Source organism: Lampetra planeri, chromosome 15, assembly GCF_965212315.1.
Source record: "Lampetra planeri chromosome 15, kcLamPlan1.2.h2, whole genome shotgun sequence".
In the NCBI taxonomy this organism is placed as follows: domain Eukaryota; kingdom Metazoa; phylum Chordata; class Hyperoartia; order Petromyzontiformes; family Petromyzontidae; genus Lampetra; species Lampetra planeri.
This window is the reverse complement of record NC_136121.1, coordinates 10,318,762-10,345,705: the sequence shown is the minus strand read 5'-3', so window position 1 is coordinate 10,345,705 and position 26,944 is coordinate 10,318,762. Positions and strand designations below refer to the sequence as shown.

General features: G+C 49.5%; 1 protein-coding gene across 1 annotated transcript in view; it reads left to right on the top strand.

Annotated features, from left to right (window-relative positions):
• Nucleotides 1-26,944, top strand: part of LOC144722714 (uncharacterized) — a 48,349-nt gene that overhangs the window by 8,526 nt on the left and 12,879 nt on the right. Inside the window, exon 2 of the mRNA XM_078601049.1 lies at nt 24,610-24,811. Coding sequence (XP_078457175.1) covers nt 24,610-24,811 — 202 coding nt within the window. The remainder of the gene's footprint in view (nt 1-24,609; nt 24,812-26,944) is intronic.

Genomic DNA, 26,944 nt, shown 5'->3' with positions numbered 1-26,944 from the left:
CTATACTGTATTGTTTAGCATCTATGCCATAGTAGCACAAACACGATACTCGTGTACTGAATTAGGGTTTTCGCTATACGTGAGTCTGGTCGATGTATATATGTGTGTCAATGAAAATAGCAGACTTCTACACGGCCCGTATGCCATGCTAACTCTTAACCTGGCAATGCATGACCAGTGCTGTTGGTGAGTGCCATTGATCGCAATGGGTTAGTGATTGTAGGAGGTTAACGCCAGCACTGTGCGCACACTGACGGGTGAAGGATAGCACGTGTGCGAGTGACAGGGTGTGTGACGTTAGTGTTGGTGGTGATGGTGGTGATGATGATGACCGAGACTTGGGCTGTGTATGTCGCCGTAGTGGTTTCTAAGCGATGCGCAACTTCGCTACGCTCGTGGCCAATAACAGTGGCGAATATTTGAACCCGGTCCTGGGCCTCCGTCTAGGTCGACTCGGCCTCAAACGAGTACCTGGTGCGGTGTGTAAGCATCGCCACTGGGGGAGACAAAGGCGGCCGGGCCGTGGTGCTGCTGGTCACCTACCCCGTCGTGCGCTGTGCCGCCTTTAAATAGTTGCTCGCAAACAGCACTTGCCCCCACACAGTATGTAAAGGCTACACGGGGGACCTTTGTCTTTGGTGGGAACGCTTGTTCCTGTACAAACGTTTTGAGAAGTGTGTCAAGTATATATACCGTACTGTATATCGTTCATCCTCAGTACAAATGCCGCAACGCTGTCGTCAATGTTACTTGGCGCGTCCAGAGCGAGGTGCTGTCCGTTTAATGCCGACACGACGAGATGACAACTCGTCAATAACTTCACACGAGAAGGCCTTCATCCAGCAGTGGATAGATGAAGGATGTTGTGCGCAGCGTGGCCGTTCAGACTGGGCCCGTGTGTTTGTGTACACGGCCACGTGTACAGGAGGGTGACTTGGTCAGTACACGCGAATAATTGCTTGTAAATTATTGCAAATTTTGGTGTATTCGGTCGGTCTTATTTCATCTCGAGTATATAGACCAATACAGCCACATTATAAAATAATGTGGATGTATGTGGTAGGTATAATTAGCGTGAACGTGATCCGTAGATATGTACCACAAAAGCACATCGGACATAAATGATAAATGGATAAGGTAAACTAATTTTCAATTGCTTACCAGTAAAGCGCCTTCAACGAATTAGTTCATGAATCTATCATTCAAGGCCCTTCACACGCCGCTTGACCATACTTCCCCACGCTGGTCGCTGCGGGTTTGGTGAACCGGGGAGAGAGGGTCGCATGCATGACGGGTTCAAGATCGCACGCCACTGATGTTAGTCGTGGGTGTGAATCCTAAACTCGTGTCGCCCGATTCAGAGTGAATCGCGCTGGCCAATGAATAATCAATTAATTGCCCCATCGATTTAACATTGTAAAGACATTTTATTCCTACGTGTTAGATAATTGAACGGTCACGCTTACGGGTGGTGATGTCAGAATTAGAATATGTATTTATGCTGGAGGAATCCGATGAGCTACAAAGCTCTTTTTCCCCCCCACGGATGTTCCAGTAGGGGCACAGGGTTATAACGTTACAAACAATAACATAAACACGATAACAGTGCAATATATATGAAAGGCAAATTAATCACTTAGAAATATACAAGTACAACTACACTAGAATATACTGCATCTTGCCAGGTGAAGTCCACTGAGGTATGAACTTATAAACCCTAACAGCTATTTGAATATCGATCTCTTAAAATTGAATATAAAATATAATTGTAAACAGGGTGGAGCGGTGGTGCAGTGGTTAGCACCGTGCGCCCCGAACGATCGTGCGATTTAAACGAAAGAAGAAAAATAAAAACTCAGTTCGCGTCAAGGGTAATCAATTAATCGATACCAGTAATCGATTATCAATTAATGAGATATATTTAATTATAATATAATTTTTTTTTTATTTCTGAACGAATGTCTCTACCCATAATAACATTTAAACCGCTCAGGGGCAGTACAGCAACATGGTGTGGAAGACTCATTGAACGAGATTCAGAATCATAAGCAAGCAACACGTCAAAGCAAGATAGTGCATTGTTAACGATTGTTAACAGCCCCAATTGTGTCTATACACTGCTGGATGAAGGCTACCCCATGCCGTGTCATCACACATGGCAGAGCACTTTGAATTTCTTTCGCACCGTACGTAGCAAACCGTGCTAATCGGAGGTGCGGGGCGCTTTATATGCGTGTGTTATGTAACAGGCATGCATTTGATGAGTTGTTAACTATTGCGTGTTATCGGGTAGCATATCATCGTAAATATCCAACACTAAGATTTTAATGTTTAAAAAAAATACCTCGATATCAATGTTAAATCGATTCCGTTTACAATAAGTTCGGCATAAGCGAGTTGCATTACTTATGCAGACAGCGCTACGCACGAATTCACTGTGCGCATGTATGCAGATACAAACTAATACAACCCAAACTCGTTATTATATATCTATTTTTTTTAAACATGAATATCTTTCAAATGTTACCGAATTCAACATTGACTCACCACCACGCTTAAGGGCTTTTGTTACCTAGCAATGTAAGCGACGTTTTCAGTGCGCGTGCGTGGGCGTGCATGCGCGTGCGTGAGTGCGCGAGCGTGCGCGTGCGTGCGCGTGCGCGCGCGTGCGTGGGCGTGCATGCGCGTGCATGAGTTTCTTAAGACGCGAATCCGCGTAAGCTCGCAGCGTCTCCGCGTGCGACGTCTTTGGCGAACGGCGCAACAGCGGAACAAGATGAAGAGGGGCAAAGATCGTGAAGATTTAGTTCGGTTCCGTCGCGCGCGGGGAACGCAAGACGCGAAGACCCACAGACACCCACACACACACAAAGATCCCCCGTATAGCCTTAACAGACTGTAGGGGCAAGTGCTGTTAGCGAGCACCTATGAAGGCCAGAACGGTACACGAGGGGGTGGGTGGCCAGCACCACGCCCGACCGCCTTTGTCTCCCTAGTGGCAATGTTTACACACCGCACCAGGTACTCATTTGAGGCTGAGTCGACCTAGGGGAGACCCAGGACCGGTTCCGATAATCGTCACTGGGTGTTGGCCGTGAGCGGGAGCGCAGCGCGCTAACCGCTACACTACCGCTCCCCACACACACACCCACACACACAACGCACACACACACACACACACCTACACACACCCACACACCACACACACTCCCACACACACACACCACCCTGTAGTCGTTTTTGTTGTCAGTCCGTAACTCCCCACTGCTGAGATCACCCCCGCCCCCCCACCTCGTCCACCCCCTCCACCTCGTCCACCTCCTCTACCCCCTCCACCTCGTCTACCTCCTCCACCCCCTCCACCCCCCTCCACCTCCTCCACCTGGTCCAGCTCATCCACCCATTCCACCCCCTCCACCCCCTCCACCCCCCCCACCCCTGTGTCCCTCACGTCCAAGTTGAGATTGTTTAGCCGCTAAACATTCTCCACGTGACGATGATGACGATGATGACGACGAGCCACTTGGTAGAGCTGCCATTTGTCAGGTGGCTTGTGCCAAAAGAGCTGGACACGAGAGCTCCGTGGGGCCTTGCCTGGTAACAAGATCATTGGTTTCGTCTCAGTTCATCTCCAGACATTCGCCTTCTGCCCGGTCGCTCCTGTCCAGTCGCGGCATCCGAGCTGCGTGATCACTTCTCGCCGCTGTTGTCGCCGTCTTCTCCCTCTGCGTCCCTTGCCGCCAGAAGCAGCATCTTTATTTGTACCGCAATGCGGAATCCGAAGAGCTAGAAAGCTCTTTTGTTTCACGGATGTCCAGTCGGGGGGCGGGGTTGGAACGTTCCCCTCGGCCTCTGCTGCGTGGCTCATCGTGTCTCTCATCTCTCAAATACAATAATTATGATATTATTACACTGGTCAACAAAAAAAAACTTTTTTTCTGGCCTGGACCTTTGCAGCTGTTCTAGACTAATTTCAGGGTGCCGATTCCAAATCTGATCTCAGATTTGCTCTATCACATCGCATTTTTATGCTATCGGCATACCCCATTTTCATTGATTTTACCAGAAATTAACTCTGTCACTTATGATTGCAAGTTGTTGCGAGTCAGTGACTGCTTTAGTGTTAAAATATGGTGCTGTATTTTTAGGATAGTGTGTTTATAATATAATTTTATGTAGATATCCACATTTATTTAATATTTTTCTTCAGCAGTTTTGATTGAAAATGCAATATTTGATATCTCAAAAACCTGATGTGATAGACAAAAACTGATACCAGATTTTGAATCAGCACCCCAAAATACCCTATGCCAGACAAAGTGTGTTGACCAGTGTTATTATTTAATATTTAAGCGCTCGCTGAGTCTCATGTCTCGTGTTTGCGCGAGCGTCGTGCCTTTTGGAAACTTTCGCCAATTCGATCAATGGGTGGTTTGGCAATAGAAGCGAACAGTTGATTTAAAGGAGTTTCCTTGCGTCCCTACCTGTTGCACGCACAGCCAATCCACTGCTGGATGAGGAGGAGGACCTTTAAACAACAACAACAACAGCAACAACAACAATAACTCCACTGCGCCCGAAACGTAACAACCGTGTCAGAGCTCACTTCTTACTTAGCCGAGGGGTCCCGCCGACGACAGCTATCCCTCCCCCCGCGGGTCGTCAATATTATTTGACCATACTTCACCATATTCTTGGTTCTTTCAATAAAAAAATAAAATTTTCTTGCTGTGGATTTCACACCTGATGATGACGATTGCTTGTGTTGCAGTCGAAACGTCGTGAGAGATTTTTATTGTTTTATATTTATATTATTTTATTATTTCCCTTCTACGTGACTTTACCGAAAGAACCAAGAATATGAATCCCTGCAGTCACGAAAGCTTGAAAAAAAATGCATACTTCACCACTTTTGTAAGTACGAGTTGGTGAATATGGGATGACGGCGGCGGTGGTGGCGGGCGGGTGGGGTGGAGCGAGAGATGTTTGCTGTTCCGCCCTGCGCGCGCACGTCGTGACTAATGACGCGTGAACCCTGTCTCACCCTGGCCCCGGGCTCTGACTCGGAACGTCGTCCCCGCGTAATCGCCGCGGTTGGGGGTTGGTGGGGTGGGGTGGTGGGGGGGGGGGTTGGCGGGGTGGGGTTGTGGGGGTGTGGTGGGGGGGGGTGGAGACTCACAGACTACGGTGGTGGCTCTCGGCGCCACGACTTTGGGCGCCCACCAAATCGCGCACCACCACCACGAACCACCACCAACAACAAACAATTAACGGCCGCCCAACTCCCGTCATTAAAATATTGGCGGTGACGTCACCGCCGCGCTCTGTGCCAGGCTAGGTGCACTTCGAGGCCGTGGCGCGAAGTTGCTCACCAGCCACGGCGGTGGTTTGGCAGTCGGCATCGCCGTGGTGGTGATGGTGGTGGTGGTGATGGTGGTGGTGATGGTGGTGATGGTGGTGATGGTGGTGGTGGTGATGGTGGTGGTGATGATGTTGATGGTGGTGATGGTGGTGGTGGTGATGGTGATGGTGTTGATGGTGGTGGTGATGGTGGTGGTGATGGTGGTAGTGATGGTGGTGGTGATGGTAGTGGTGGTGGTGGTGGTGGAGGCTGACACTCACTCAGCTCGTGGCGTGCGCGTGCAGCCACCACGCGGTGGCCAACGGGGGGCTGGGGGGGGCTTCTCTGGATGGGTGCGAGGGGCTGGTACCCCCCCACCACCACCCACCCCCACCACCGCCCCCACCCCCCCCCACCACCCCCCCCACCGCCACCGCCCCCCCCCCCACCACCACCGCCCCCCCCACTACCATCCCCCCCACCACCGCACCCCCCATGTCAGCTTCAAGTAAATAACCACACGACCACTCGCACGCGCACACACACACAGAGTGGAGTGATGAAATCAGCGTGTGTGTGTGTTGGTGGATTCGTTTACTATTGAGATGGTGACTGTTTGTGGGAGGCTTTCATCCAGCAGTGGATTTACAAAGAGATGTACACGTGGACGGCATGGGGTGTGTGTGTCGGTGTGTGTGTCGGTGTGTGTGTCGGTGTGTGTGCGGTGTGTGTCGGTGTGTGCGGTGTGTGCGGTGTGTGTGTGGGGGTTATCGCGCTGCGCTACGAACCCGGCGACCCGGGTTCGATTCCCGCTCACCGCCAACACCTGTGACGATTATCTGAACCGGTCCTGGGCCTCCCCTAGGTCGATTCAGCCTCAAATGAGTACCTGGTGCGATGTGTAAACATCCGCACTGGGGAAGACAAAGGCGGCCGGGATGCTCGTTAACAGCAGCACTTGCCCCGACAGTCTGTCGAAGGCTATATGGGGGATCTTTGTGGTGTGCGTGGTGCAGACTTAAGTTTGACTCAAGGGCCCACACACACAGGGACACACACAGACAGACACACACAGACACACATACAGACAGACACACACACACAGATAGAGACACACACACACACACAACAACAACCGCCATTCGCCACTAAGTGGCGGTGACGTCACCACGACGCTTGTGCCAGGCCATGTGCACCCTGAGGCCACGTGAAGTGTCGAACGCCCGCGCTGGCAGGAGGTCACGGGGCAGACCCAGCAGGTGCCACGGGTCGACTGACCGAGATGACCGAGATGACTGGCTGATGCACCACCTGTGCCCCCTACTGTGCCAACTTGCTGTGCCCTAGCCACCCGGCGCTCCGCTCGTTGTTGTGAGCGTCGCTCCTCCGCCCTCCGTTGTTGTTGGAGGGCGACTGCCTCCAACTGCCCAGTAGCGTCCTTCACGAGCCTCCTCCACTGAGGCCGATCTTGACACCGCTGGTACCAGTCATAGGCAAGTCCACTCAGCTCCACGTCCTCCTGTACCACATCACTCCATCTCTTCTCTAGCCCGTGCCGCGCCCGTTTAGCCCCCTGGATCCGGCCGAACAAAAGCTGTTTAGGCATGCGGTGGCTGGGCATGCGGGCTACATGACCCAGCCAACGCAGCCTTGCCTGCCGGAGGAGCTCACACACACAGACAGAGACACACACACACAGACACACACAGACACACATACAGACAGACACACACACACAGATAGAGACACACACACACACACAGAGACAGACACACACAGACACACATACAGACAGACACACACACACAGATAGAGACACACACACACACACACAGAGACACACACACACAGACACACACAGACACACATACAGACAGACACACACACAGATAGAGACACACACACACACAGACAGAGACACACACAGACAGAGATAGACAGACACACACACACAGACATACACATACAGACATAGACACACACACAGACATAGACACACACAGATAGAGACACACACACACACAGACAGAGACACACACAGACAGAGATAGACAGACACACACACACAGACACACAGACACACACACACAGACACACAGACAAATGTCCCCCGTGTAGCCTGTAGCAGACTGTGTAGGGGCAAGTGCTGTTCGCAGCTATGAAGGCTGGAACGTCACACGGGGGGTTGGTGGGTGGGTGGCCAGCACCCACGCCCGGCCCCCTTTGTCTCCCCAGTTTCTACTGCCCACGACTGGTTCAAATATTCGTCACCGCGTATTGACCGTGAGCAGGAATCGAACTTCAGTCGCCGGGTTCTTAGGGCAGCACGCGACCCGCTGCTCCGCCGTTTCCCACTCATAAACACACGCGCTTACACACACACACACAAGCACATAGCATATTACATTATATACGTAAATATCCCCCGGTAGCCTTGAACAGACTGTTGGGACAAGTGCTGTTCGCAAGCACCTACGTGGTGTAGTAGGAAGGCGCACACACGCATACACACAGCACGCACGTGCGTTTACAAATCACGCAGAGGATACACAATTATACAAACTACAAAAACGACAAAGATGCCCCGTTATAGCCTCAACAGACTGTTGGAGCAAGTGCTGTTAGCGAGCACCTACCTAATCAAGGCCGGAACGGCACAATCGTACGCGTGGACATACACACACAACACAGACACCGACACACGTACACACACACACACACAAAGATAAAGGTCCCCCATGTAGCCTTTAACAGACTGTTGGGGCCGGCCGTCCAGACCCATATTGCCATTCAAAGCGGTGGGTGGCCAGCACCACGCCCGGCCGCCTTTGTCTTCCAATTTGTAATGTTTCCACAATACACCAGGTACTTACTAATTTAAGGTTGAGTCTACCTAGGGGGAGGCCCAGGACCGGTTCAGATGTCTCCGATGTTGGCTGTGAGCAGTGAGTCTAACTCGGGTCGCCGGGTTCGTAACGCATCACAACACTGCCGCTTGCCACAACACAAAGACAAAGATCCCCCATATAGCCTCACCTATACGGAGGATACTCACTTTGGGAAAGTGCTGTTAGCGAGCACCTATGAAGGCCGGCACGGCACACGATGGGGTGGCTAGTACCACGCCTGGCCGCCTTTGTCTCCCCAGTGGCGATAATTTTACACACCGCACCAGGTTCTCATTTGAGGCTGAGTCGACCTAGGGGAGGCCCAGGACCGGTCCAGATTATAATGGTCACCGGTGTTGGCCGTGAGCGGGAATCGAACCCGGATCGCCAGGTTCGTAGCGCAGCGTAGCGCTAACCGCTACACTATACTGCTCCCCCCACACACACACACGCGGTCCAAACACACACACATAAATATAAGTACACACAACGCATAAAACACACACACGTACACATATCAACTTGGACGCATTCGTACACAATCGCACACACACATATACACACACATATACGTAACGAATTCAGAGGCGCACGCTACGGACGGTGCGAAAGAAGTTCAACATACATAACACATGAACATACTCACACGTACGTTATCCGATTTTATTAGAATATTAAAACTACTGGTCCGGTGACGTGACACAAGCAATAACAGATTAATAAAAAAATAAACTAAAATAAGACCAGGTCTTTTTTTGTATTTGTCGTTTGACGTTTCGGTCCACTGGCCCACTTCAGGAAATGTGCATTCGGGCGTCAAGCTACACAGAGCAAATCATTAAATGTTGCGCTACAATGAATCTCATCGTGACAGCAGCAATAATAAAAAATAATAATTCTACTGACGTGGACTTCTTGGTTCTTTCGGTAAAGTCACGTAGAAGGGAAATAATAAAATAATCAAAATAAAACAAAATAAAATTCTCACGACGTTTCGGCCACAACGCAAGCAGCCGTTCTCAGGTGAAGAAAAGTTGTAAGCGAACTTCGCGCGCTTTCTCTCGGCGTTAGCGTCACACTCCATGGGATGCGAATTTACTCGGTTCACCGATAATGGCGGCGTATCCTAAATATATATATGGACCGTGGGTGTTTAGCGGTAGACTTGTACAACTGTAGTCTAAAGTTGAAGTTGAGTCCGTTCGTCTATAGTCTGAGCTTGCCCCAACAGTAACACCAACCTCACCGTGTGTTCATTTGTAGTGGGGGGGGGGCAAAAAAAATCGTCAGTGTTTGTATTCGCATCTTACTGTGTCTGCGTGTGTACGTTGAACTTCTTTCGCACCGTACGTAGCCAAGCGTGCTGACCGGAGGTGTGGGGGGGATGGACAACGAACTGAGCGCTCATAAAAAGAAACGCGTTTTCAATAAAGATGTAAACGTGCAAAGCTCGAATCGCGAACGGAGTCGGCTCCACTACACTCGTGCCAAATTTTAGCTTTTCACGGCGCTTCGAGAACATCGCCTTCCTATGACCCCCCCCAACTCCATCATTCGAGTTTGCATCACTCGCTCGCATCGTACGGCGAGCTCCGCTTCTAGAACACAGCCGATCATTTACAGCAGCAGATGCTCAGGTTTCCCGAGCCCGCTTATGGAGGACATCAATCGAAATCGCGTCCAGACGTCCGCCTTTCTCTAGGCACCTTCACAGAACGACGACGACAACAACATTTCTACTGCAACAACAACATTTCTATTGCAACATCAATATTTCTATTGCAACATCAATATTTCTATTGCAACAACAACAACATTTCTACTGCAACAACAACATATATTGCAACAACAACAACATTTATATTGCAACAACAACAAAATGTCTATTGCAACAACAACAAAATGTCTATTGCAACGACGACAACATTTCTATTGCATCGATCGGTGAACGCCGATCACGATCTGCAAGTTCTCGGCATGACCCGGTCACGACGGACTGCGTGTTGCGTGCTGTGTGTGTGTGCTATGTGTGTGTGCTGCGTGTGTTCTGTGTGTGTGCGTGCTGTGTGTGTGTGTGTGCTGTGTGTGCTGTGTGTGTGTGCTGTGGGTGTGCGTGATGTGTGTGTGCTGCGTGTGTGCTGTGTGTGTGTGCTGTGTGTGTGTGTGCTGCGTCCTGTGTGTGTGTTGTGTGTGTGTGCTGTGTGTGTGTTGTGTGTGCTGTGTGTGTGTGCTGTGTGTGTGCTGTGTGTGTGCTGTGTGTGTGTGCTGTGTGTGTGTGCTGTGTGTGTGCTGTGTGTGTGTTGTGTGTGTGCTGTGTGTGTGCTGTGTGTGTGCTGTGTGTGTGCTGTGTGTGTACTGTGTGCGTGTTGTGTGTGTGCTGTGTGTGTGTGCTGTGTGTGTGTGCTGTGTGTGTGTGCTGTGTGTGTGTGCTGTGTGTGTGCTGTGTGTGTGCTGTGTGTGTACTGTGTGCGTGTTGTGTGTGTGCTGTGTGTGTGTGCTGTGTGTGTGTGCTGTGTGTGTGTGCTGTGTGTGTGCTGTGTGTGTGCTGTGTGTGTACTGTGTGCGTGTTGTGTGTGTGCTGTGTGTGTGTGCTGTGTGTGTGTGCTGTGTGTGTGTGCTGTGTGTGTGCTGTGTGTGTGCTGTGTGTGTACTGTGTGCGTGTTGTGTGTGTGCTGTGTGTGTGTGCTGTGTGTGTGTGCTGTGTGTGTGCTGCCTGCTGTGAGTGTGCTGTGTGTGTGTTGTGTGTGTGCTGTGTGTGTGCTGTGTGTGTACTGTGTGCGTGTTGTGTGTGTGCTGTGTGTGTGTGCTGTGTGTGTGTGCTGTGTGTGTGTGCTGTGTGTGTGCTGTGTGTGTGTGCTGTGTGTGATGTGTGTGTGCTGTGTGTATGTGCTGTGTGTGTGTGCTGTGTGTGTGCTGCCTGCTGTGTGTGTGCTGTGTGTGTGTGCTGTGTGTGTGCTGCATGTGTGCTGTGTGTGTGCTGTGTGTGTGTGCTGTGTGTGTGTGCTGTGTGTGTGCTGTGTGTTGTGTGTGTGTGCTGTGTGTGTGTGCTGTGTGTGTGTGTGCTATGTGTGTGCTGTGTGTGTGTGCTGTGTGTGTGCTGTGTGTGCTGTGTGTGTGCTCTGTGTGCTGTGTGTGTGCTGTGTGTGTACTGTGTGCGTGTTGTGTGTGTGCTGTGTGTGTGTGCTGTGTGTGTGCTGTGTGTGTGCTGTGTGTGTGTGCTGCGTGTGCTGCGTGCCGCGTGCGATGCGGCCGTCTTGACGTTGCAATTCTTCCCACGCCGTTAACGACCCTCGAGGGCGTAAAACAAAGCATCGCTCCGTATACAATTCACTGTCCCTTTATTTAAACAAACGAGAGCCGGTCACTTACTGCCAAGAAGGTCCCAGCGTGCTGGGATTTAGCTAAAATATTTCCATAAATAAAATATTTTGATGGACAAATACATATATATTTACGTCTGTATGCATTATAAATCAGCTGTGGGGGTCATTGGCAAGGCTTTTAGACGTGGAGTTGAGCGGCCCGCAAATGCAGTGAGTCATTACGTTGGCAATTGATCGGGTAAGGGGTGAGGGGGGGTTCTGTGTGTGCGCAGTGCTCGCTAACAGCACTTGCCCCAACAGTCTGTTAAGGCTATACGGGGGATATTTGTCTTGTGTGTGCAGTCTTCGTTCGGGGGTCTGCTCATCACTGGCCGCTTGGTTGAGATAATTTCTGTGGCTTCGATCAGTTATTCGTGTCGTTTCCATGACTCATCAATTTTAATAAATTAGATCGTTTTTTTTTACCTATCATTATTATTATTGTTGATGAGTGCCTGCATGTTAATATAATGGGATTCGTGCCATGACTTCACCAACACCTTCACAGTTTTGTTGGCTCTGTCGGGTTGTGGAGTGTTCGAGTTGAAGCATTTGCACAAGACGCGTGATACGTGTAGCTTTTAATTTTAATCAGTGTATAATAATGGTACTACAACAACAACAAAAATGCTACTTGGTGCCTACTAATTGCTTAAAAAACATAACTTTATTTATACTCTTTGGGTCTTTCAAATCTAGAATAACTTTATTTGTCGAACTTATATTTTTTAAATGCCACCGCCTTTCTCGGGAGCCCACGGAGTAGAGAGTGGCCCCTCTATTCACCCTGAAGCAGGACCGTTGCCCGAAACGTTAGGGTGGTCAGAGAGTTAGTTGCCCGAGAAAAAAAAAACACATTAACGACCCGTTTAAGTCGATAAACTTTGGGCCACTCATTAACACTCCCCTACAATGTATGCAGTATATATACTGTATACAGTACGTGTGTTATACGTGACGATTCTGGGTAATGTTCCTTCTCCGTAGCAGTGAGATCTAACATGTATGTTGTTTAAGATTGGACACCTCTGCAGTATATGTGTTCCTCTTACGACACGGTGTGTACACAGACACCACCACTGACCACGTGGACACGGTTACCACCACCACCACCACGTGTGTACACGGCCACAACCACTGATCAGACAGTCCCTTCATTGTTTGTTATTTCAAATTTTCAGCGACAGGGACGGGGAGAGGAAGGGGAGGGAGGAGAGAGGAGGGGAGAGAGAGTCACGGCTGTACTAGCAAGAGAGTTTGTAGCAATAAGAAATGGTCTTGGATATAGGGATATGTTTAAACAAGACGTTACTCGAGCAGAGCGGAGTGTGGCCAAGTCGTGGGTCGTAAGTTACGGTTTTAGTAAAAAAAGAATGTCAACTCGCTAATGCCGCGTGCTCGTAAAATAACTTTGTTTTTCGGGGTTTAAAAAAAAAAGGGGCTCCACTTTCCCTCGCCTCGAAAGGGGAAGTTCTCGTAAACAAGTCGCTCTTTAAACCCTCGGCATCACCAAGTACACGCGAACACAGCAAACGCGTCACTCGCCGCCGCTGCACCCACTCCACGCCACCCTTTGTCAATCCACTGCTGGATGATGCCCTCCCCCACCCCCACTTCTTCCCCCCCCCCCCACGTTAGGGTTTACTTGACCATACTTCCCCACGCTTCTGCGGCCGTCGGGAACGCTCTTCCCTCCGATGTTAGGAATGCGACTGGAGCACTTTGAAATCATCCAGATTGAACACTCGTTCCTTCAGCATTGCTGCTTGTTGTGTTTAGTTTGTTAATAATAATAATAGTTCAATTTGTAACGCGCGCAAATTTGCAGACGTAGTGGCCGCAACTCAGAGGCGCGGAGCCAAGCTCAGAGTCGCTCAAAAGCACGTGGTTGTAGAGGTGAGTTTTTAAGTGTCTCTTGAAGGAGGCGATTGAGGTGATGCTGCGAATGTGCAGAGGGATGTCGTTCCAGACTGTTGATCTTACCCCGGCACCTCCGACGAGCACTCACGCTGCGAAAGAATAAGTTCAGCGCGACTGATCAGTGCCGGGTGGTTGGTGAGTGCGGGTAGCATAGCGCAGTACAGTACAACAATGGAATTTTTTTTAACACAGCAGTGTCCAGCCACTGCCCAATCCACCGCGTCTGTTTTGTAGAAGCGACCTGGCTATCAGAGATGATGAAGCTGCTGGCTGTAATCACCGGCGACAAGTCACAAGTACTCGAATTGTAAATGTTGTTGGGTTTACTCTCCAGGACACAGCCGATGTGCTGATGCAGTCACTAATTGGGCACGGGTTGTTGACGTGACGAACCTTACCGTTTTATTTGTTTTACCAGGTAAGGCCCACTGAGTTATGTAGCTCTTTTGCAGAAGCGACCTGGCCACAAATGATAGCTCAACGAAGTGGCTTATCGCGTGGAAATTTAAAGCAACCACACACTCTAAATGCATGTTGATTCTAAATGTGGAAAGGTAAAATGGAAGTACCCGGAGAAAACCCCACGCTTCCATGGGGAGAGAGACACGCAAACTCCAAATATACAGCGGCAGGTGTCAAGGTCGGGATTGAACCCACGACCTCCTGTACACCAGGCGAGGTAGTTAACGTTTCGCCACCGTAGCATAGATGTTAACTTATAAGTGGTGATCGCCCGCCCATCTCTAAGCACTGTCCAGGCTGAACTCCTGCTTAGCTTCTGAGATCCTGACTCTATTCTCAGTGACTTGGCCATACCTATCACACACGCACAGTGCATGGCAGTTCACGAGTACAAAAAACCTGCAGTACATCTAGAGGAGTTCACACAGACGGTGACTCCCCCCCCTCTATCCCCTCCCCGTGTAGCAAATATTCGACTGTCTGGACAAGTTCGGTTAGCGAGCACCTATTAAGACCCGGCCGCATTTATCTCCCCAGTGCTAATGTTCACACACTCACACACACACAGAAAGCGGCAGGGACTCGTTTAGGGCTGAGTTGATCTGGTGGTGGCCCACGATGCGATGTTCGCCACAGCTTAGAATCGAGCTTCGTCTAGAACGAACATGGGGAGTGGTGGGAGCGGTGGTGGTGCTGTTGTGTTGTTGTCGGAATGGATTAGCCAAACTTACCCCAAAGAAACAAAAGACAAAGATCCCCCGTGTAGCCTTCAACAGACTGCTGGGGCAAGTGCTGTTAGCGAGCACCTATGAAGGCCGGCACGGGTGGGTGGCCAGCACCACGCCGGGCCGCCTTTGTCTCCTCCACCTGATTGGAGGCTGAGTCGGCCTAGGGGCGTTGCAATGACTGGTTCACATAATCGTCGCCGGTGTTGGCCGTGAGCGGGAATCGAACTGCGGTCTCCCCCCCGGGGTGGGTAGCGCTAACCGCGACATCGCCACTCCCCACAAGAACAAACACGACAACGAACGCGTAGGGGGGTTAGTGACCCGTCAACATAGCCACGACTTGAACCCGATCCGTCTCTCTCAGCGGCCCTTTCATCTGAAGTGACAACAGCGGCGGTAATCATCCTCCTGTTTTACAACTCCCTGGGCTAACCAGTGGTGGGTACTCCCCATCAAGGGCGCCACGGTGGCTAGGAGATGTTAACTACTTCGCCTGGTGTACAGGAGGTCGTGGGTTCGATCCCGACCCTGACGCCTGCTGCTGTATATTTGGAGTTTGCGTGTCTCTCACTCTCTCATCATCATCATCATCACGGTGACTAGGAGATGTTAACTACCTCGCCTGGTGTACAGGAGGTCGTGGGTTCGATCCCGACCCTGATGCCTGCTGTATATTTGGAGTTTGCGTATATTTCTCTCATCATCACGGTGGCTAGGAGATGTTAACTACCTCGCCTGGTGTACAGGAGGTCGTGGGTTCGATCCCGACCCTGACGTCTGCTGCTGTATATTTGAAGTTTGCGTGTCTCTCGCTCTCTCATCATCATCATCACGGTGGCTAGGAGATGTTAACTACCTCGCCTGGTATGCAGGAGATCGTGGGTTCGATCCCGACACTGACGCCTGCTGCTGTATATTTGGAGTTTGCGTGCCTATCGCTCTCTCATCATCATCATCATCACGGTGGCTATGAAATGTTAACTACCTCACCTGGTGTACAGGAGGTCGTGGGTTCGATCCCGACCCTGACGCCTGCTGCTGTATATTTGGAGTTTGCGTGTCTCTCGCTCTCTCATCATCATCATCATCATCACGGTGACTAGGAGATGTTAACTACCTCGCTTGGTATGCAGCAGGTCGTGGGTTCGATCCCGACCCTGACGACTGCTGCTGTATATTTGGAGTTTGCGTGTCTCTCTCTCCCCGTGGTCGCGTGGATTTTTCTCCGGGTCCTCCCTCCGGTTTTTCCCTACACATTTATAATAAACACTCGTTTACAGTATTTGGCTGCTATACATTTCCACGTGATAAGCCACTTCGTTGAGCTCTCATTTGTGTTAGCCAGGCCGCTTCTGATAAAGAGCTAAATAGCTCAGTGGGTCCCTTACCTGGTCAGATAAAACAAATAACCGATAGTTTTATTCACGACGACGGGACAAATTCATCCGCAGGACATCCCCTGTTGAGATACCAACACCGTCGAAACATCGCAGTGACGCTGTAGTCATTTGTGTTGAAGCGCTTGTGTCGGAGATGACGCTGCGAGTGAATCTACGGACCGCATTATGACAACTTTTTTAATTCCTGTTCGGTATAATGAAGTGTTTTGGGTGGAGCGGTGGCGCAGTGATTAGCGCAACTACGGCTCGAACCCTGCTGCTTCAAGTTGGAATCCAGAACTGCATCTTGGTTGATAATTGTTTTTTTACCCTTCTATCTGGTAAAAAAACTGACACCTTTTTTACGAGGAGTCATGTTTGCATAGACCACAATACCTGCAGTCATAATGCAAACAAAAAACACAACTCTGATAATGCATTATGACTGCAGGTATTGTGGTCTATGTAAACATGACTCCTTGTAAAAAAGGTGTCAGTTTTGTTGCCAGATAGAAGGGTAAAAAAACAATGATCATATTTAATACTGGCAAATGAGGTTCCAATGGTGCATCTTGGTTCCCCAACTTAATCAATGAATGCAAATGCTCGTATTTAACAGTTGCTTGTCCGTCCACCGCTGTGCGTGTATATTTTGAACTGCGTTCGTGTCCGTACGTAGCCAACCGTGCTGACAGCCGCCGTGCTACTGGATGAAGGCCTGGCCACGCCGCGTCGGTCTTGGCGGGTTGTTTGACCATACTTCACCACGTTGGTTCGGTGGCGGGTTGGCGAAGGGTGGCAGATGGCCTGGATAGGATCAGTTATCTGTCGCCCAAGTGCGGTTACCATTGCGCCACCGCTCTCGCCTGTTAACTGTTGTTTTGATATTCTTACGCAGGAAGAGCAAAAAGACAAAGATCCCCCGTATAGCCTTGACATGATTTTGGAGCAAGTGCGGTTAGCGAGTAGCACCTCTGAAGGCGCGCCACGGTGCACGAGGAGGTTGGTTGCCAGCACCACGCCCGGCCGTCTTTGTCCCCCGAGTGGCGATGTTTACACCACAGCACCAGGTACTCGTTTGAGGCTGAGTCGACCTAGGATATGCCCGGTAGCGGTTCAGATAATTCATCAATCGTCACCGGTGTTGATGGTCCGTGAGCGGCAATCGAACTCGGGTCGGCGGGTTCGTGGCGCGGCGCTGCGCTCACCGCAGCACCACCGCTCCCCTCTGACGCCGTCAAACAGCCCCACGTGTGCAACTTGTGACGTCACAATGGCTCAGCTGACACTTCGCAATATGTCATCGTCATGGCTGCCCACGGTTAGCCACGCGGTTGAACAATCACGACAACGACGTGTTTGTGGAACTTCCACGCACGAAAACTAAACACAAAACAAGACCGCCTGTTGGGTACGGAACAGCCCGCGAAGGAGTTTGTGCGGTCAGAACAACGCCCGACCGCCTTTGTATCCCCGGGTCTGTTTCACTCTCTCCGACACGCACACACACACGTATACACAGCACTGTACCAGCTACTCATTTAAGGCTGAGTAAATCTAGATTTGAACTTATTTTAGCAAGTGTTTTTGAATATAAAGTTGGGGGAGCGGTATAGTGTAGCGGGTATCCCGAGTTCGATTCCCGCTCACGGCCACCACCAACGCCAGTGACGATTATCTGAGCCGGTCCTGGGTCTCTCCCCCTAGGTCGACTCAGCCTCAGAATGAGTAGCTGGTGCAATGTGTAAACATCACCGCTGGGGAGACAAAGGTGGCCGGGCGTAGTGCTGGCCATACGGGGGATCTTTGTCTTTTGCTATCATGTGAGTTCATGTATGTTCATGCGTGTTCATGTGAGTTCATGTGCATGCATGTTAGTTCATACGTGTTCATGAGTGTTCATGTCAGTTAATGTGCGTTCATGTGAGTTCATGCGTATTCGTGTATGTTCATGTGTGTTCATGGGAGTTCATGCGTGTTCGTGTATGTTCATGAGTATTCATATGAGTTAATGCGTGGTCATGTGTGTGCATGTGAGTTCATACGTGTTCATGTATGTTCATGCGTATTCATGAGTTTTCAAGTGAGTTAATGTCTGCACGTGTGAGTTCATGCGTGTTCATGTGAGTCCATGTATGTTCATGCGTGTTCATGTGCGTCCATGTATGTTCATGCGTGTTCATGGGTGTGGCGGCTCGTGCCACAGGTAATCCATTACTTGCCGACCTCGTACCCCCAATTATCAAACATGCAACAATGAACTCACTCACCTCCAGTGATTGTCCCGATTTAACTCGGTAATTCAGACCAACATTTGCTAACGCGTGTTAATCCCGTCCCTTACATTGTCGCTCGTTTGTATCGTCTCGTTCACGTGATTTTACAGTTTGCACGAATCGTATCCTACCCACTAAATAGTCCCATGCACGCGTAATATGAATAAAGTCCCTAATTATCGGACAGATATCAATTAACTCGAGCACCGCCTTCGTTCTACAACTCATGAATTATCTAACCGCCATTATATTGTTTTAATCTAACAAAAAATTACATCGATGATTTCTTCGCGATTACATTCTTAATACAAGGGGTGCGTAAGATACTTGTACGAGTGACACTCTAGCACTGCGTGATTAGAGCACCTCACTTCGTTATTAAAGCATAAAAAACGCACTTCTCTGGCCGTGCGTTTCCCTTTCATTTTGCCGTTCATCGCCCTCGACGCACGCCCTCTGAACCGGTATCGACTTTTGTAAAGCTCGTCATCAGCAGCAGCAGCAGCAGGCGTGTATGCATGTCTATGTGCATGCGGTACGTTGAACTTCTTTCGCACCGTACGTCAGCCGACCGCGCTAATGTGGACGCGTGGGGGAAGGACTTGAAACTATGCACGTCAACGCCGTGGCTTGTCTCTGCAACACGCAACCGGTGTGGCTGTACTAGTGACGAATTGGCCACGTTCTGTTGACGTGGCAAACCTTACTAGTTGGCTGTGTCGGGTGGTGGCGGGTTTAACGACACATTGATATATTTACGCGATCTAACCCCCCCCCCCCCCAAAAACAACCTGTATTATGGATAATATTGGTCGCGAAAGCGTTCTACCACGTGTTAAACTAACACACAAAGCAGTTCTAAAGCACTGAATTAGGCTTGCTAAATGAAGCGATAGACAAAACAACACTCGCCCGCTTTACACAAAGACAAAGATTGCCCCCACCCCGCCCCCACCCCGCCCCCACCCCGCCCCCACCCCGCCCCCACCCCGCCGCCACTCCGCCCCCACCCCGCCCCCACCCTATAGCCTGGTCGCACGCGCTCATCCATCCATTCATCGCCATAGCCCCGCGGTGTTCAACTCATTGGCTGTGCTCGCTGCAGGGACCCAACGGCGCTCTGTTTCTTGTTGTTGTTGTTGCTTCTGATGATGACGACGAAGATGACGATGATGACTGACGATGACGACGATGATGATGATGACTGACGATGATGATGACGATGATGACGATGACGACGATGATGATGATGATGACGATGATGATGACGATGATGACGATAATGATGATAACGATGATGATGACGATGATGATAACGATGATGACGATGATGATGATAACGATGATGATGATGACGATGATGACGATGATGACAATGATGACGATGATGATGACGATGATGACGATGACGACGATGATGATTACAGAGCTGTCGAACGCTCTTCTTCCCGCCCGTGCAAAACCGGCAATTTTCTAAATTCCTGTCACAGCAGCCTCGTGGGTCTTAGCGTTGCCGATGCCGCCTGGAGAATTGCGCTCGGAATGCGATTTTTGGAGGTTTTGGTTTGGGGGGGGGGAGGTAGGGGGTGGGTCGGGGGGGTGGGCACGGAGGCGAGGTGATTGTGAAGGAGGGGCTGGCGGAGTCGGTGATGGCGAGGGAGTGGCGGCGAAGGTGGATGATGAAAGCCACATTTGCCGGTGATAAATGAGCAACCGATCTTTGAGCACGCGGAAGAGGGTCCTGCGGCGTTGCGTGGAACAAACGAGAGGGAGCCATAGCGGAGGTTACACGACCGTGGAGTTGTTACTTCGAGTCGCGAGTGGGATTTTTATTTCGCCAGCCGGGTGGCGGGGCGATTCTAGAGATCGCGATGAAAGTCTCCAATTTTGGCGAGAGTGACTTGGGCGAGCCCAAACATTTGTTAAAAGCAAAATAGAAAAAAACCCGAATGGATTAAAAGTACAAAGTACAGCAGCGAAGTCAATAGCTGGTGGGAAAATAACAACTGTTCTAGATTTGAAGCTTTCGTGACTGCAAGGATTCATACTCTTAGGTTTTTTTCGGTAAAGTCACGTAGGTGAAAAATAAATAATATAAATAATAATAGAAATAAAATAATACATCACGACGTTTCGGAGGCAACACAAGTCTCCGTCATCAGGTGGGACCGTCACAGCCAGATTTACTGTATCAAGTGAGGCACAAATCCAAGAGACAAGATCTTAAATACAATAACAACCGTGTCACGTGAGCAATTGAAAATATTGCAGGAACGTAGCAAGGCGATGGTTGTAAATGATGCATTCGCCTTGGGGTAAGTCGGCTCGGGCAGACTACATTTATATTTATCCACTGGATTAAGAACTACAACGGAAATGAGAATCACAAAAAACGATGATCTGTCTGTACACAGCGTGGCCTAAGGGTCATTACATTTATCATAACAAAACAGCATCGGGTGATTTCAATAATTTGAGCAAATGCTCCAACTTACTTCATTTACCACTAGTGCATGATGCGCGAGTTTTTAAATGTTTAATTTAGTATTTGTGTTGTTGTTGTTTAAGATTACATGCGTGTCGTCTTTCAACATTCGTCAATGATTGTTTTGTTGACTCAATTAATCCAGAAGTCAATTGGTCAAGTTTCGTAAACGACGCATTTGAGGTGACTCCCCCACGGGAAAGAGAAGAAACATAGACATCAGTAATGATAATAGATTTTAAATATATTAAGTTTAACACGTAGGCTTTCGCGACCAATGTTATCCGTAATAGACAACATTTACAATTCACAACATTTACAATTAGTAAGGTTTGTCACGTAAACAGAACATGCCAATTCGTTACTAGTACAGCAACACCGATGTGGTGGTTTACAATTGTTGTGGGTTTACAATGGTAAATGTTGTGGGTTTACTCTCGAACACAGCGGTGTTGCTGTACTAGTAACGAATTTGCACGTTCTGTTTACGTGACAAACTTTACTAATTAGCAGTGTCGGGTGGTGGCGGGTTTAACGACACATTTATATTAACGCGATCTAAACCCCCCTAAAAAAACCTCTATTGCAGATTTTTTTTTAACGTAAAATATTAAACGATTCTACTTTGTAAATTTTCATTATTTCTGCCACCCTGCATAGTCAGCCAAAGTGGGGTTCCGTTGCCCCTATAACGCGCGAAAACCGATCGCGACTTCGTTTCATTTTCGAAACGTCTCGCAGCCTTTACCCAGAATACTCCGCACCCATTGCGGAGGGGAGGCGCAGAGGCAGAGGTCGCAATCGGGTTTTGATTCCTTACCCGTACTCGTACCCGGCCGCACCAGGGTTGCAAACGGGTACCCGTACCACGGCCGGGTACGGGTAGCCGGGTATCGGGTAGGGTACGGGTATCGGGTACCCGATTGCGACCTCTGCGCAGAGGGCGCCGTGAGAATGGGGAATCTTTACTCCCCGTGACTTTACCGAAAGAACCAAGGAGTATGGATTCCTGCAGTCACAAACGCTTCAAATCATGGGGGATCATGTTGGCTTGCGAAGTGCCCTACGTGCGTGCGTGTGCGTGCAGTATTGAAGTACCCCCCCACCACCACCCCCCTGTTGCGTAAAATCCCAGGGATACATTTGGTGCGCGAGCACTACGCAACTGCACGAAACCCAACGTGCTAATCAACACAATGGCAAGCGGTGTAATAGGTGACGTTTCGGGCAATGCCTCTTCTGCGTAGCGCACGTGCACGCAGGCCAGAGAGGTGATGCGGTTACTGTGCGTGTACGTGGAGTGTGTGTGTGCATGCAATGGTGTCATCGTTACATAATGCAGTGTGTACGCGTGGTGTACCAACTATGAATGCATCATCTGTGTACAGGGTCTGCGAAGAGCCAACGTTTCTATGTCGTTCTGTATTATACACGATGCATATACCATTGTATGTGTACATTGTATGTGTACATTGCATGTGTACATTGTATGTGTACATTGTGTGTGTACATTGTGTGTGTACATTGTATGTGTACATTGTGTGTGTACATTGTATGTGTACATTGTATGCTACAGCGACACCCCAGTTATAGCCGGATTTCGCACTTGGCCAGACAAAGGTGGGATGTTTATTTTCAACCCATCTGAAATGCACGTATATATATAAAATGCAAACATAATACGTAACAAAAAGATTACAATAAATGACATTATATATGCAATGCTTTGGAATGCGCTGCGCGTGTGATATAAAATGTGAAACGAAACGCGCAAGAACAATCTGCTAGCATGCAGGATAATGTGGAAAAGACGTCGTGTTTTCCAGGAACGTATTACCGTGTTCAATTTACCGTGTTACCGTGTTACATTGACCGTGTTAAATTTCCCGTGTTAAATTTACCAAGTTAAATTTACCGTGTTGAATTCCGTGTTACCGTGTTAAATTTATCGTGTTGAATTTACGTGTTACCGTGTTACATTGACCGTGTTAAATTTCCCATGTTACATTTACCGTGTTAAATGTACGTGTTACCGTGTTAAATTTACCATGTTACATTTACTGTGTTAAATGTACGTATTACCGTGTTAAATTTACCATGTTAAATTTACCGTATTAAATGTACGTGTTACATTTACGCTAAACATATATACAGTACTCGTAGACTGTGTGTGCGCGCAGGGTTTGTAGTATGTTTGTATGTAGTATGTTTGTAGTATGTATGTAGTTTGTAGTATGTAGTATGGCCATTGGCGTAGTCGCCACGTGATCACCTCTGTGGGTGGGGCAATCGGTCACGTGGGGTCCCCAACTTTGTTGATCAGCCTCGCACGATCGCACCGCGGCTTATTGTATACGAGCTGTACTACCCGGATTCACCACGCCTTTGTCTCCCCAGTGGCGATGTTCACACACCACACCAGTTACTCGTTTGAGGCTGAGTCGACCTAGGGGAGGCCCAGGACCGGTTAAAATAATAGTCACCGGTGGTGGCCGTGAGCGGGAATCGAACTTGGGTCGCCGGGTTCGTAGCGCGGCGCGCTAACCACTACACTACAATGCGTTACGCTTCCACATGCGCGGGTCACGTGACAGATGTGACGTCAGAGCTCACTTGCCGTGCAAAAAAATCTGCATTATTGAGCTCCCCCACCCCCCCAAAAAAAACTAAAGTGTATTTTTATAATTTGTGCATGGTGTACAGTCTGGAAAGTACCCACATGGAAAATTTCAAGTTTGTTGCATGTCGGGAAGTACGCTAAACATTTTGAACAGACACACAATATTACAACTTTGTCTTTTATATATATTGAGAGATATATGGAGAAGATGGAGACATTGCGGCTCCTCTCATCCCACTCGGATCGTTACAGAAGCGTCGCTGTGCTTGCCTACACCTCGTGTTGTGGAACGTCGATCTCATGGTGGTTGGCAAGGGGGGCTGGAGGGGGGGGGCAACTCGTAGCTTTGGCTACTAAGGATGGTATACTATGCGTGTATACTCTTATGTTTTTTCGGTAAAGTCACGTAGGTAAAAATAAATAAATAATGACAATTCATAATAGAAATAATAGCAATAAAATAATAAATCACGACGTTTCGGAGGCAATACAAGTCTCCGTCATCGGGTGGGACCGTCACAGCTGAATTTACTGTTTCACTTGATACAGTAAATTGAAACAGTAAATTCAGCTGTGACGGTTCCACCTGATGACGGAGACTTGTATTGCCTCCGAAACGTCGTGATTTATTATTTTATTGCTATTATGATTTCTAATTATTATTATTTATTGTTTATTTATTTTTACCTACGTGACTTTACCGAAAAAACCTAAGAGTATGAATCCTTGCAGTCACGAAAGCTTCAAATCTAGAATTATGCGTGTATAATTACTCAGAATCAGAAGATTTATTTATTCTGGAGGAATCCGATGAGCTATAAAGCTATTTTTTCCCCCACAACAAGACTCTGTCTTCTCGACAGACCTGTTCTTCACCTGAGGACGGCTGCTTGCGTTGTGGCCGAAACGTCGTGATAATTATTTTATTATGTTTTATTTTTATTATTTTATTACTTCCATTCTACGTGACTTTACCGAAAGAACCAAGAAAATGAATCCCTGCAGTCACGAAAGCTTTAAATCGAAAGACACATTAACACTTATGCGATCAAACCCAACAGAAAAAAAACAACAACAACAACCTTCATTACAGTCAAAGTACTCGTTGTTTACAAATGATCCTTTCTTCCTGTGCCTCTGCCTGCCAGGGACTGCATTCCCAACGTGCCGGCCGACACGAAGCTGTCCAAGATCAAGACCCTGCGTCTGGCCACCAGCTACATCGCCTACCTCATGGAGGTGTTGGCCAGGGGGCCCTCCTCGGCCGGCGAGAACGCGGCAGACGCGCCTGCGTTCCGTGCCGAGCTGCGGCGAGCGGACGGCAGGGACGAGCGAAGGCGGAGACAGCTGGTAGCGCACGCGTCACACGCTTCATACGTATGTGTGTGCGTGTGTGTGCGCGTGTGTGCGTGTGTTGATGCTGGGTCATGTAGCCCGCATGCCCAGCTACCGCATGCCTAAACAGCTTTTGTTCGGCCGGATCGAGGGGGCTAAACGGGCGCGGCACGGGCTAGAGAAGAGATGGAGTGATGTGGTACAGGAGGACGTGGAGCTGAGTGGACTTGCCGATGACTGGTATCAGCGTTGTCAAGATCGGCCTCAGTGGAGGAGGCTCATGAAGGACGCTACTGGGCAGTTGGAGGCAGTCGCCCTCCAACAACAGCGGAGGGCGGAGGAGCGACGCTCACAACAACGAGCGGAGCGCCGGGTGGCTAAAGCACAGCAAGTTGGTACAGTAGGGGGCACAGGTGGTGCATCAGCTAGTCATCTCGATCATCTCGGTCAATCGACCCATGGCACCTGCTGGGTCTGCCCCGTGACCTCCTGCCAGCGGGCGTTCAACACTTCACGTGGCCTCAAGGTGCACTTGGCCTGGCACAAGCGTCGTGGTGACGTCACCGCCACTTAGTGGCGAATGGCGGTTGTTGTTGTTGTTGATGCAGAGGCAGTAGTGTAGCGGTTAGCGCGCTGCGCTATGAACCCGGCGACCAGGATTCGATTCCCGCTCACGGCTAACACCAGTGACGATTATCTGAACCGGTCCTGGGCCTCCCCTAGGTCGACTCAGTCTTAAATGAGTACCTGGTGCGGTGTGTAAACATCGCCACTGGGGAGACAAAGGCGGTCGGGCGTGGTGCTGGCCACCCACCAACCTCGTTCGTGTACCATTCTGGCCTTCATAGGTGCTCGCTAACAGCACTTGCCCCTACAGTCTGTTAAGGCTATACGGGGGATCTTTGTCTTTGTGTGTTGATGCAGAGGCACCGCGGTGGCGAGATGTTAACTCCTCTAGATGTACCACAGGGTGTTTTGTTCTCGTGAACTGCCATGTACGGTGTGTGTGTGATAGGTATGGCCAATGTCACCGGGAATAGAGTCAGGATCTCAGAAGCTAAGCAGGCGTTGAGCCTGGATAGTGCTTAGAGATGGACGGGCGACCACCACTTATAAGTTAACATCTATGCTACGGTGGCGAGATGTTAACTACCTCGCCTGGTGTACAGGAGGTCGTGGGTTCGATCCCGATCCCGATCCCGACCCTGACGCCTACTGCTGTGTATTTGGAGTTTGCGTGTCTCTCTCCCCGTGGTCGCGTGGATTTTTATCCAGGTTTTTTTTCCTCCGCATTTAGAATCAACGTCACGCGTTTATATTGTTTGGCTGCTATAAATTTCCACGTGATAAGCCACTTCTTTGAGCTATCATTTGTGGCCAGGTCGCTTCTGAAAAAGAACTACGCAGTTCAGTGGGCCTTACCTGGTAAAATAAAATAGTGAGAGTTTAGTTTGTAGCGAGGGGTTGTAGGTGCGAGGGTGAGAGGTGGTATTTCTCCAGGATCTCCATGGCCATCCCACACAGACTTTCGACTTTTAAACAACTTTTATTGCCGCCAGCAGCAATTCCGATATGAAACACACAAAGTCACCAACAACACAAATAAACGCTATAAATCCACGCGCTGTGGCGCTAAATGCACCGCGCACAACACGAAAGAAAAGTCACGTGGTGGTGGTGGTGGTGGTCATCGCGCACGCCACGGTGACGAGCGAGCGCCTCAGAAGGTGAACACGAGGGTGCCGTCCACGCTGCACATCACCGACATGTGTGTGGTACATGGCATGCTGCAGCCGGAGCCGTGCCTTGAGCAGCCCCCTGACCACTGGAAGCACAGAGCAGCCGTCAGTGTCACCTTCCAGCATCTTTTTCCTCATCCCACACAGAGACCGACTCTCGTTTGTGGGATTCATGGCCAAGCATCCCAATGTGGCAGAAACCTCGTGGCAACGAATTTTGAGACTCGGTGAGGCTCTATGTCCGGCACGGGTAAATGAACGACATCACCGTCGTTATCACGACGACGATGATCGATCGTCGTGAGAGTAAGAAAACACGGAATTACATCGTGTCAACCCATACGGGTTACCCCGTATTCTTGTACAGGGAAATTTAGTTTTCAGGTCCACAGCCGTTCCAATAGGGCTC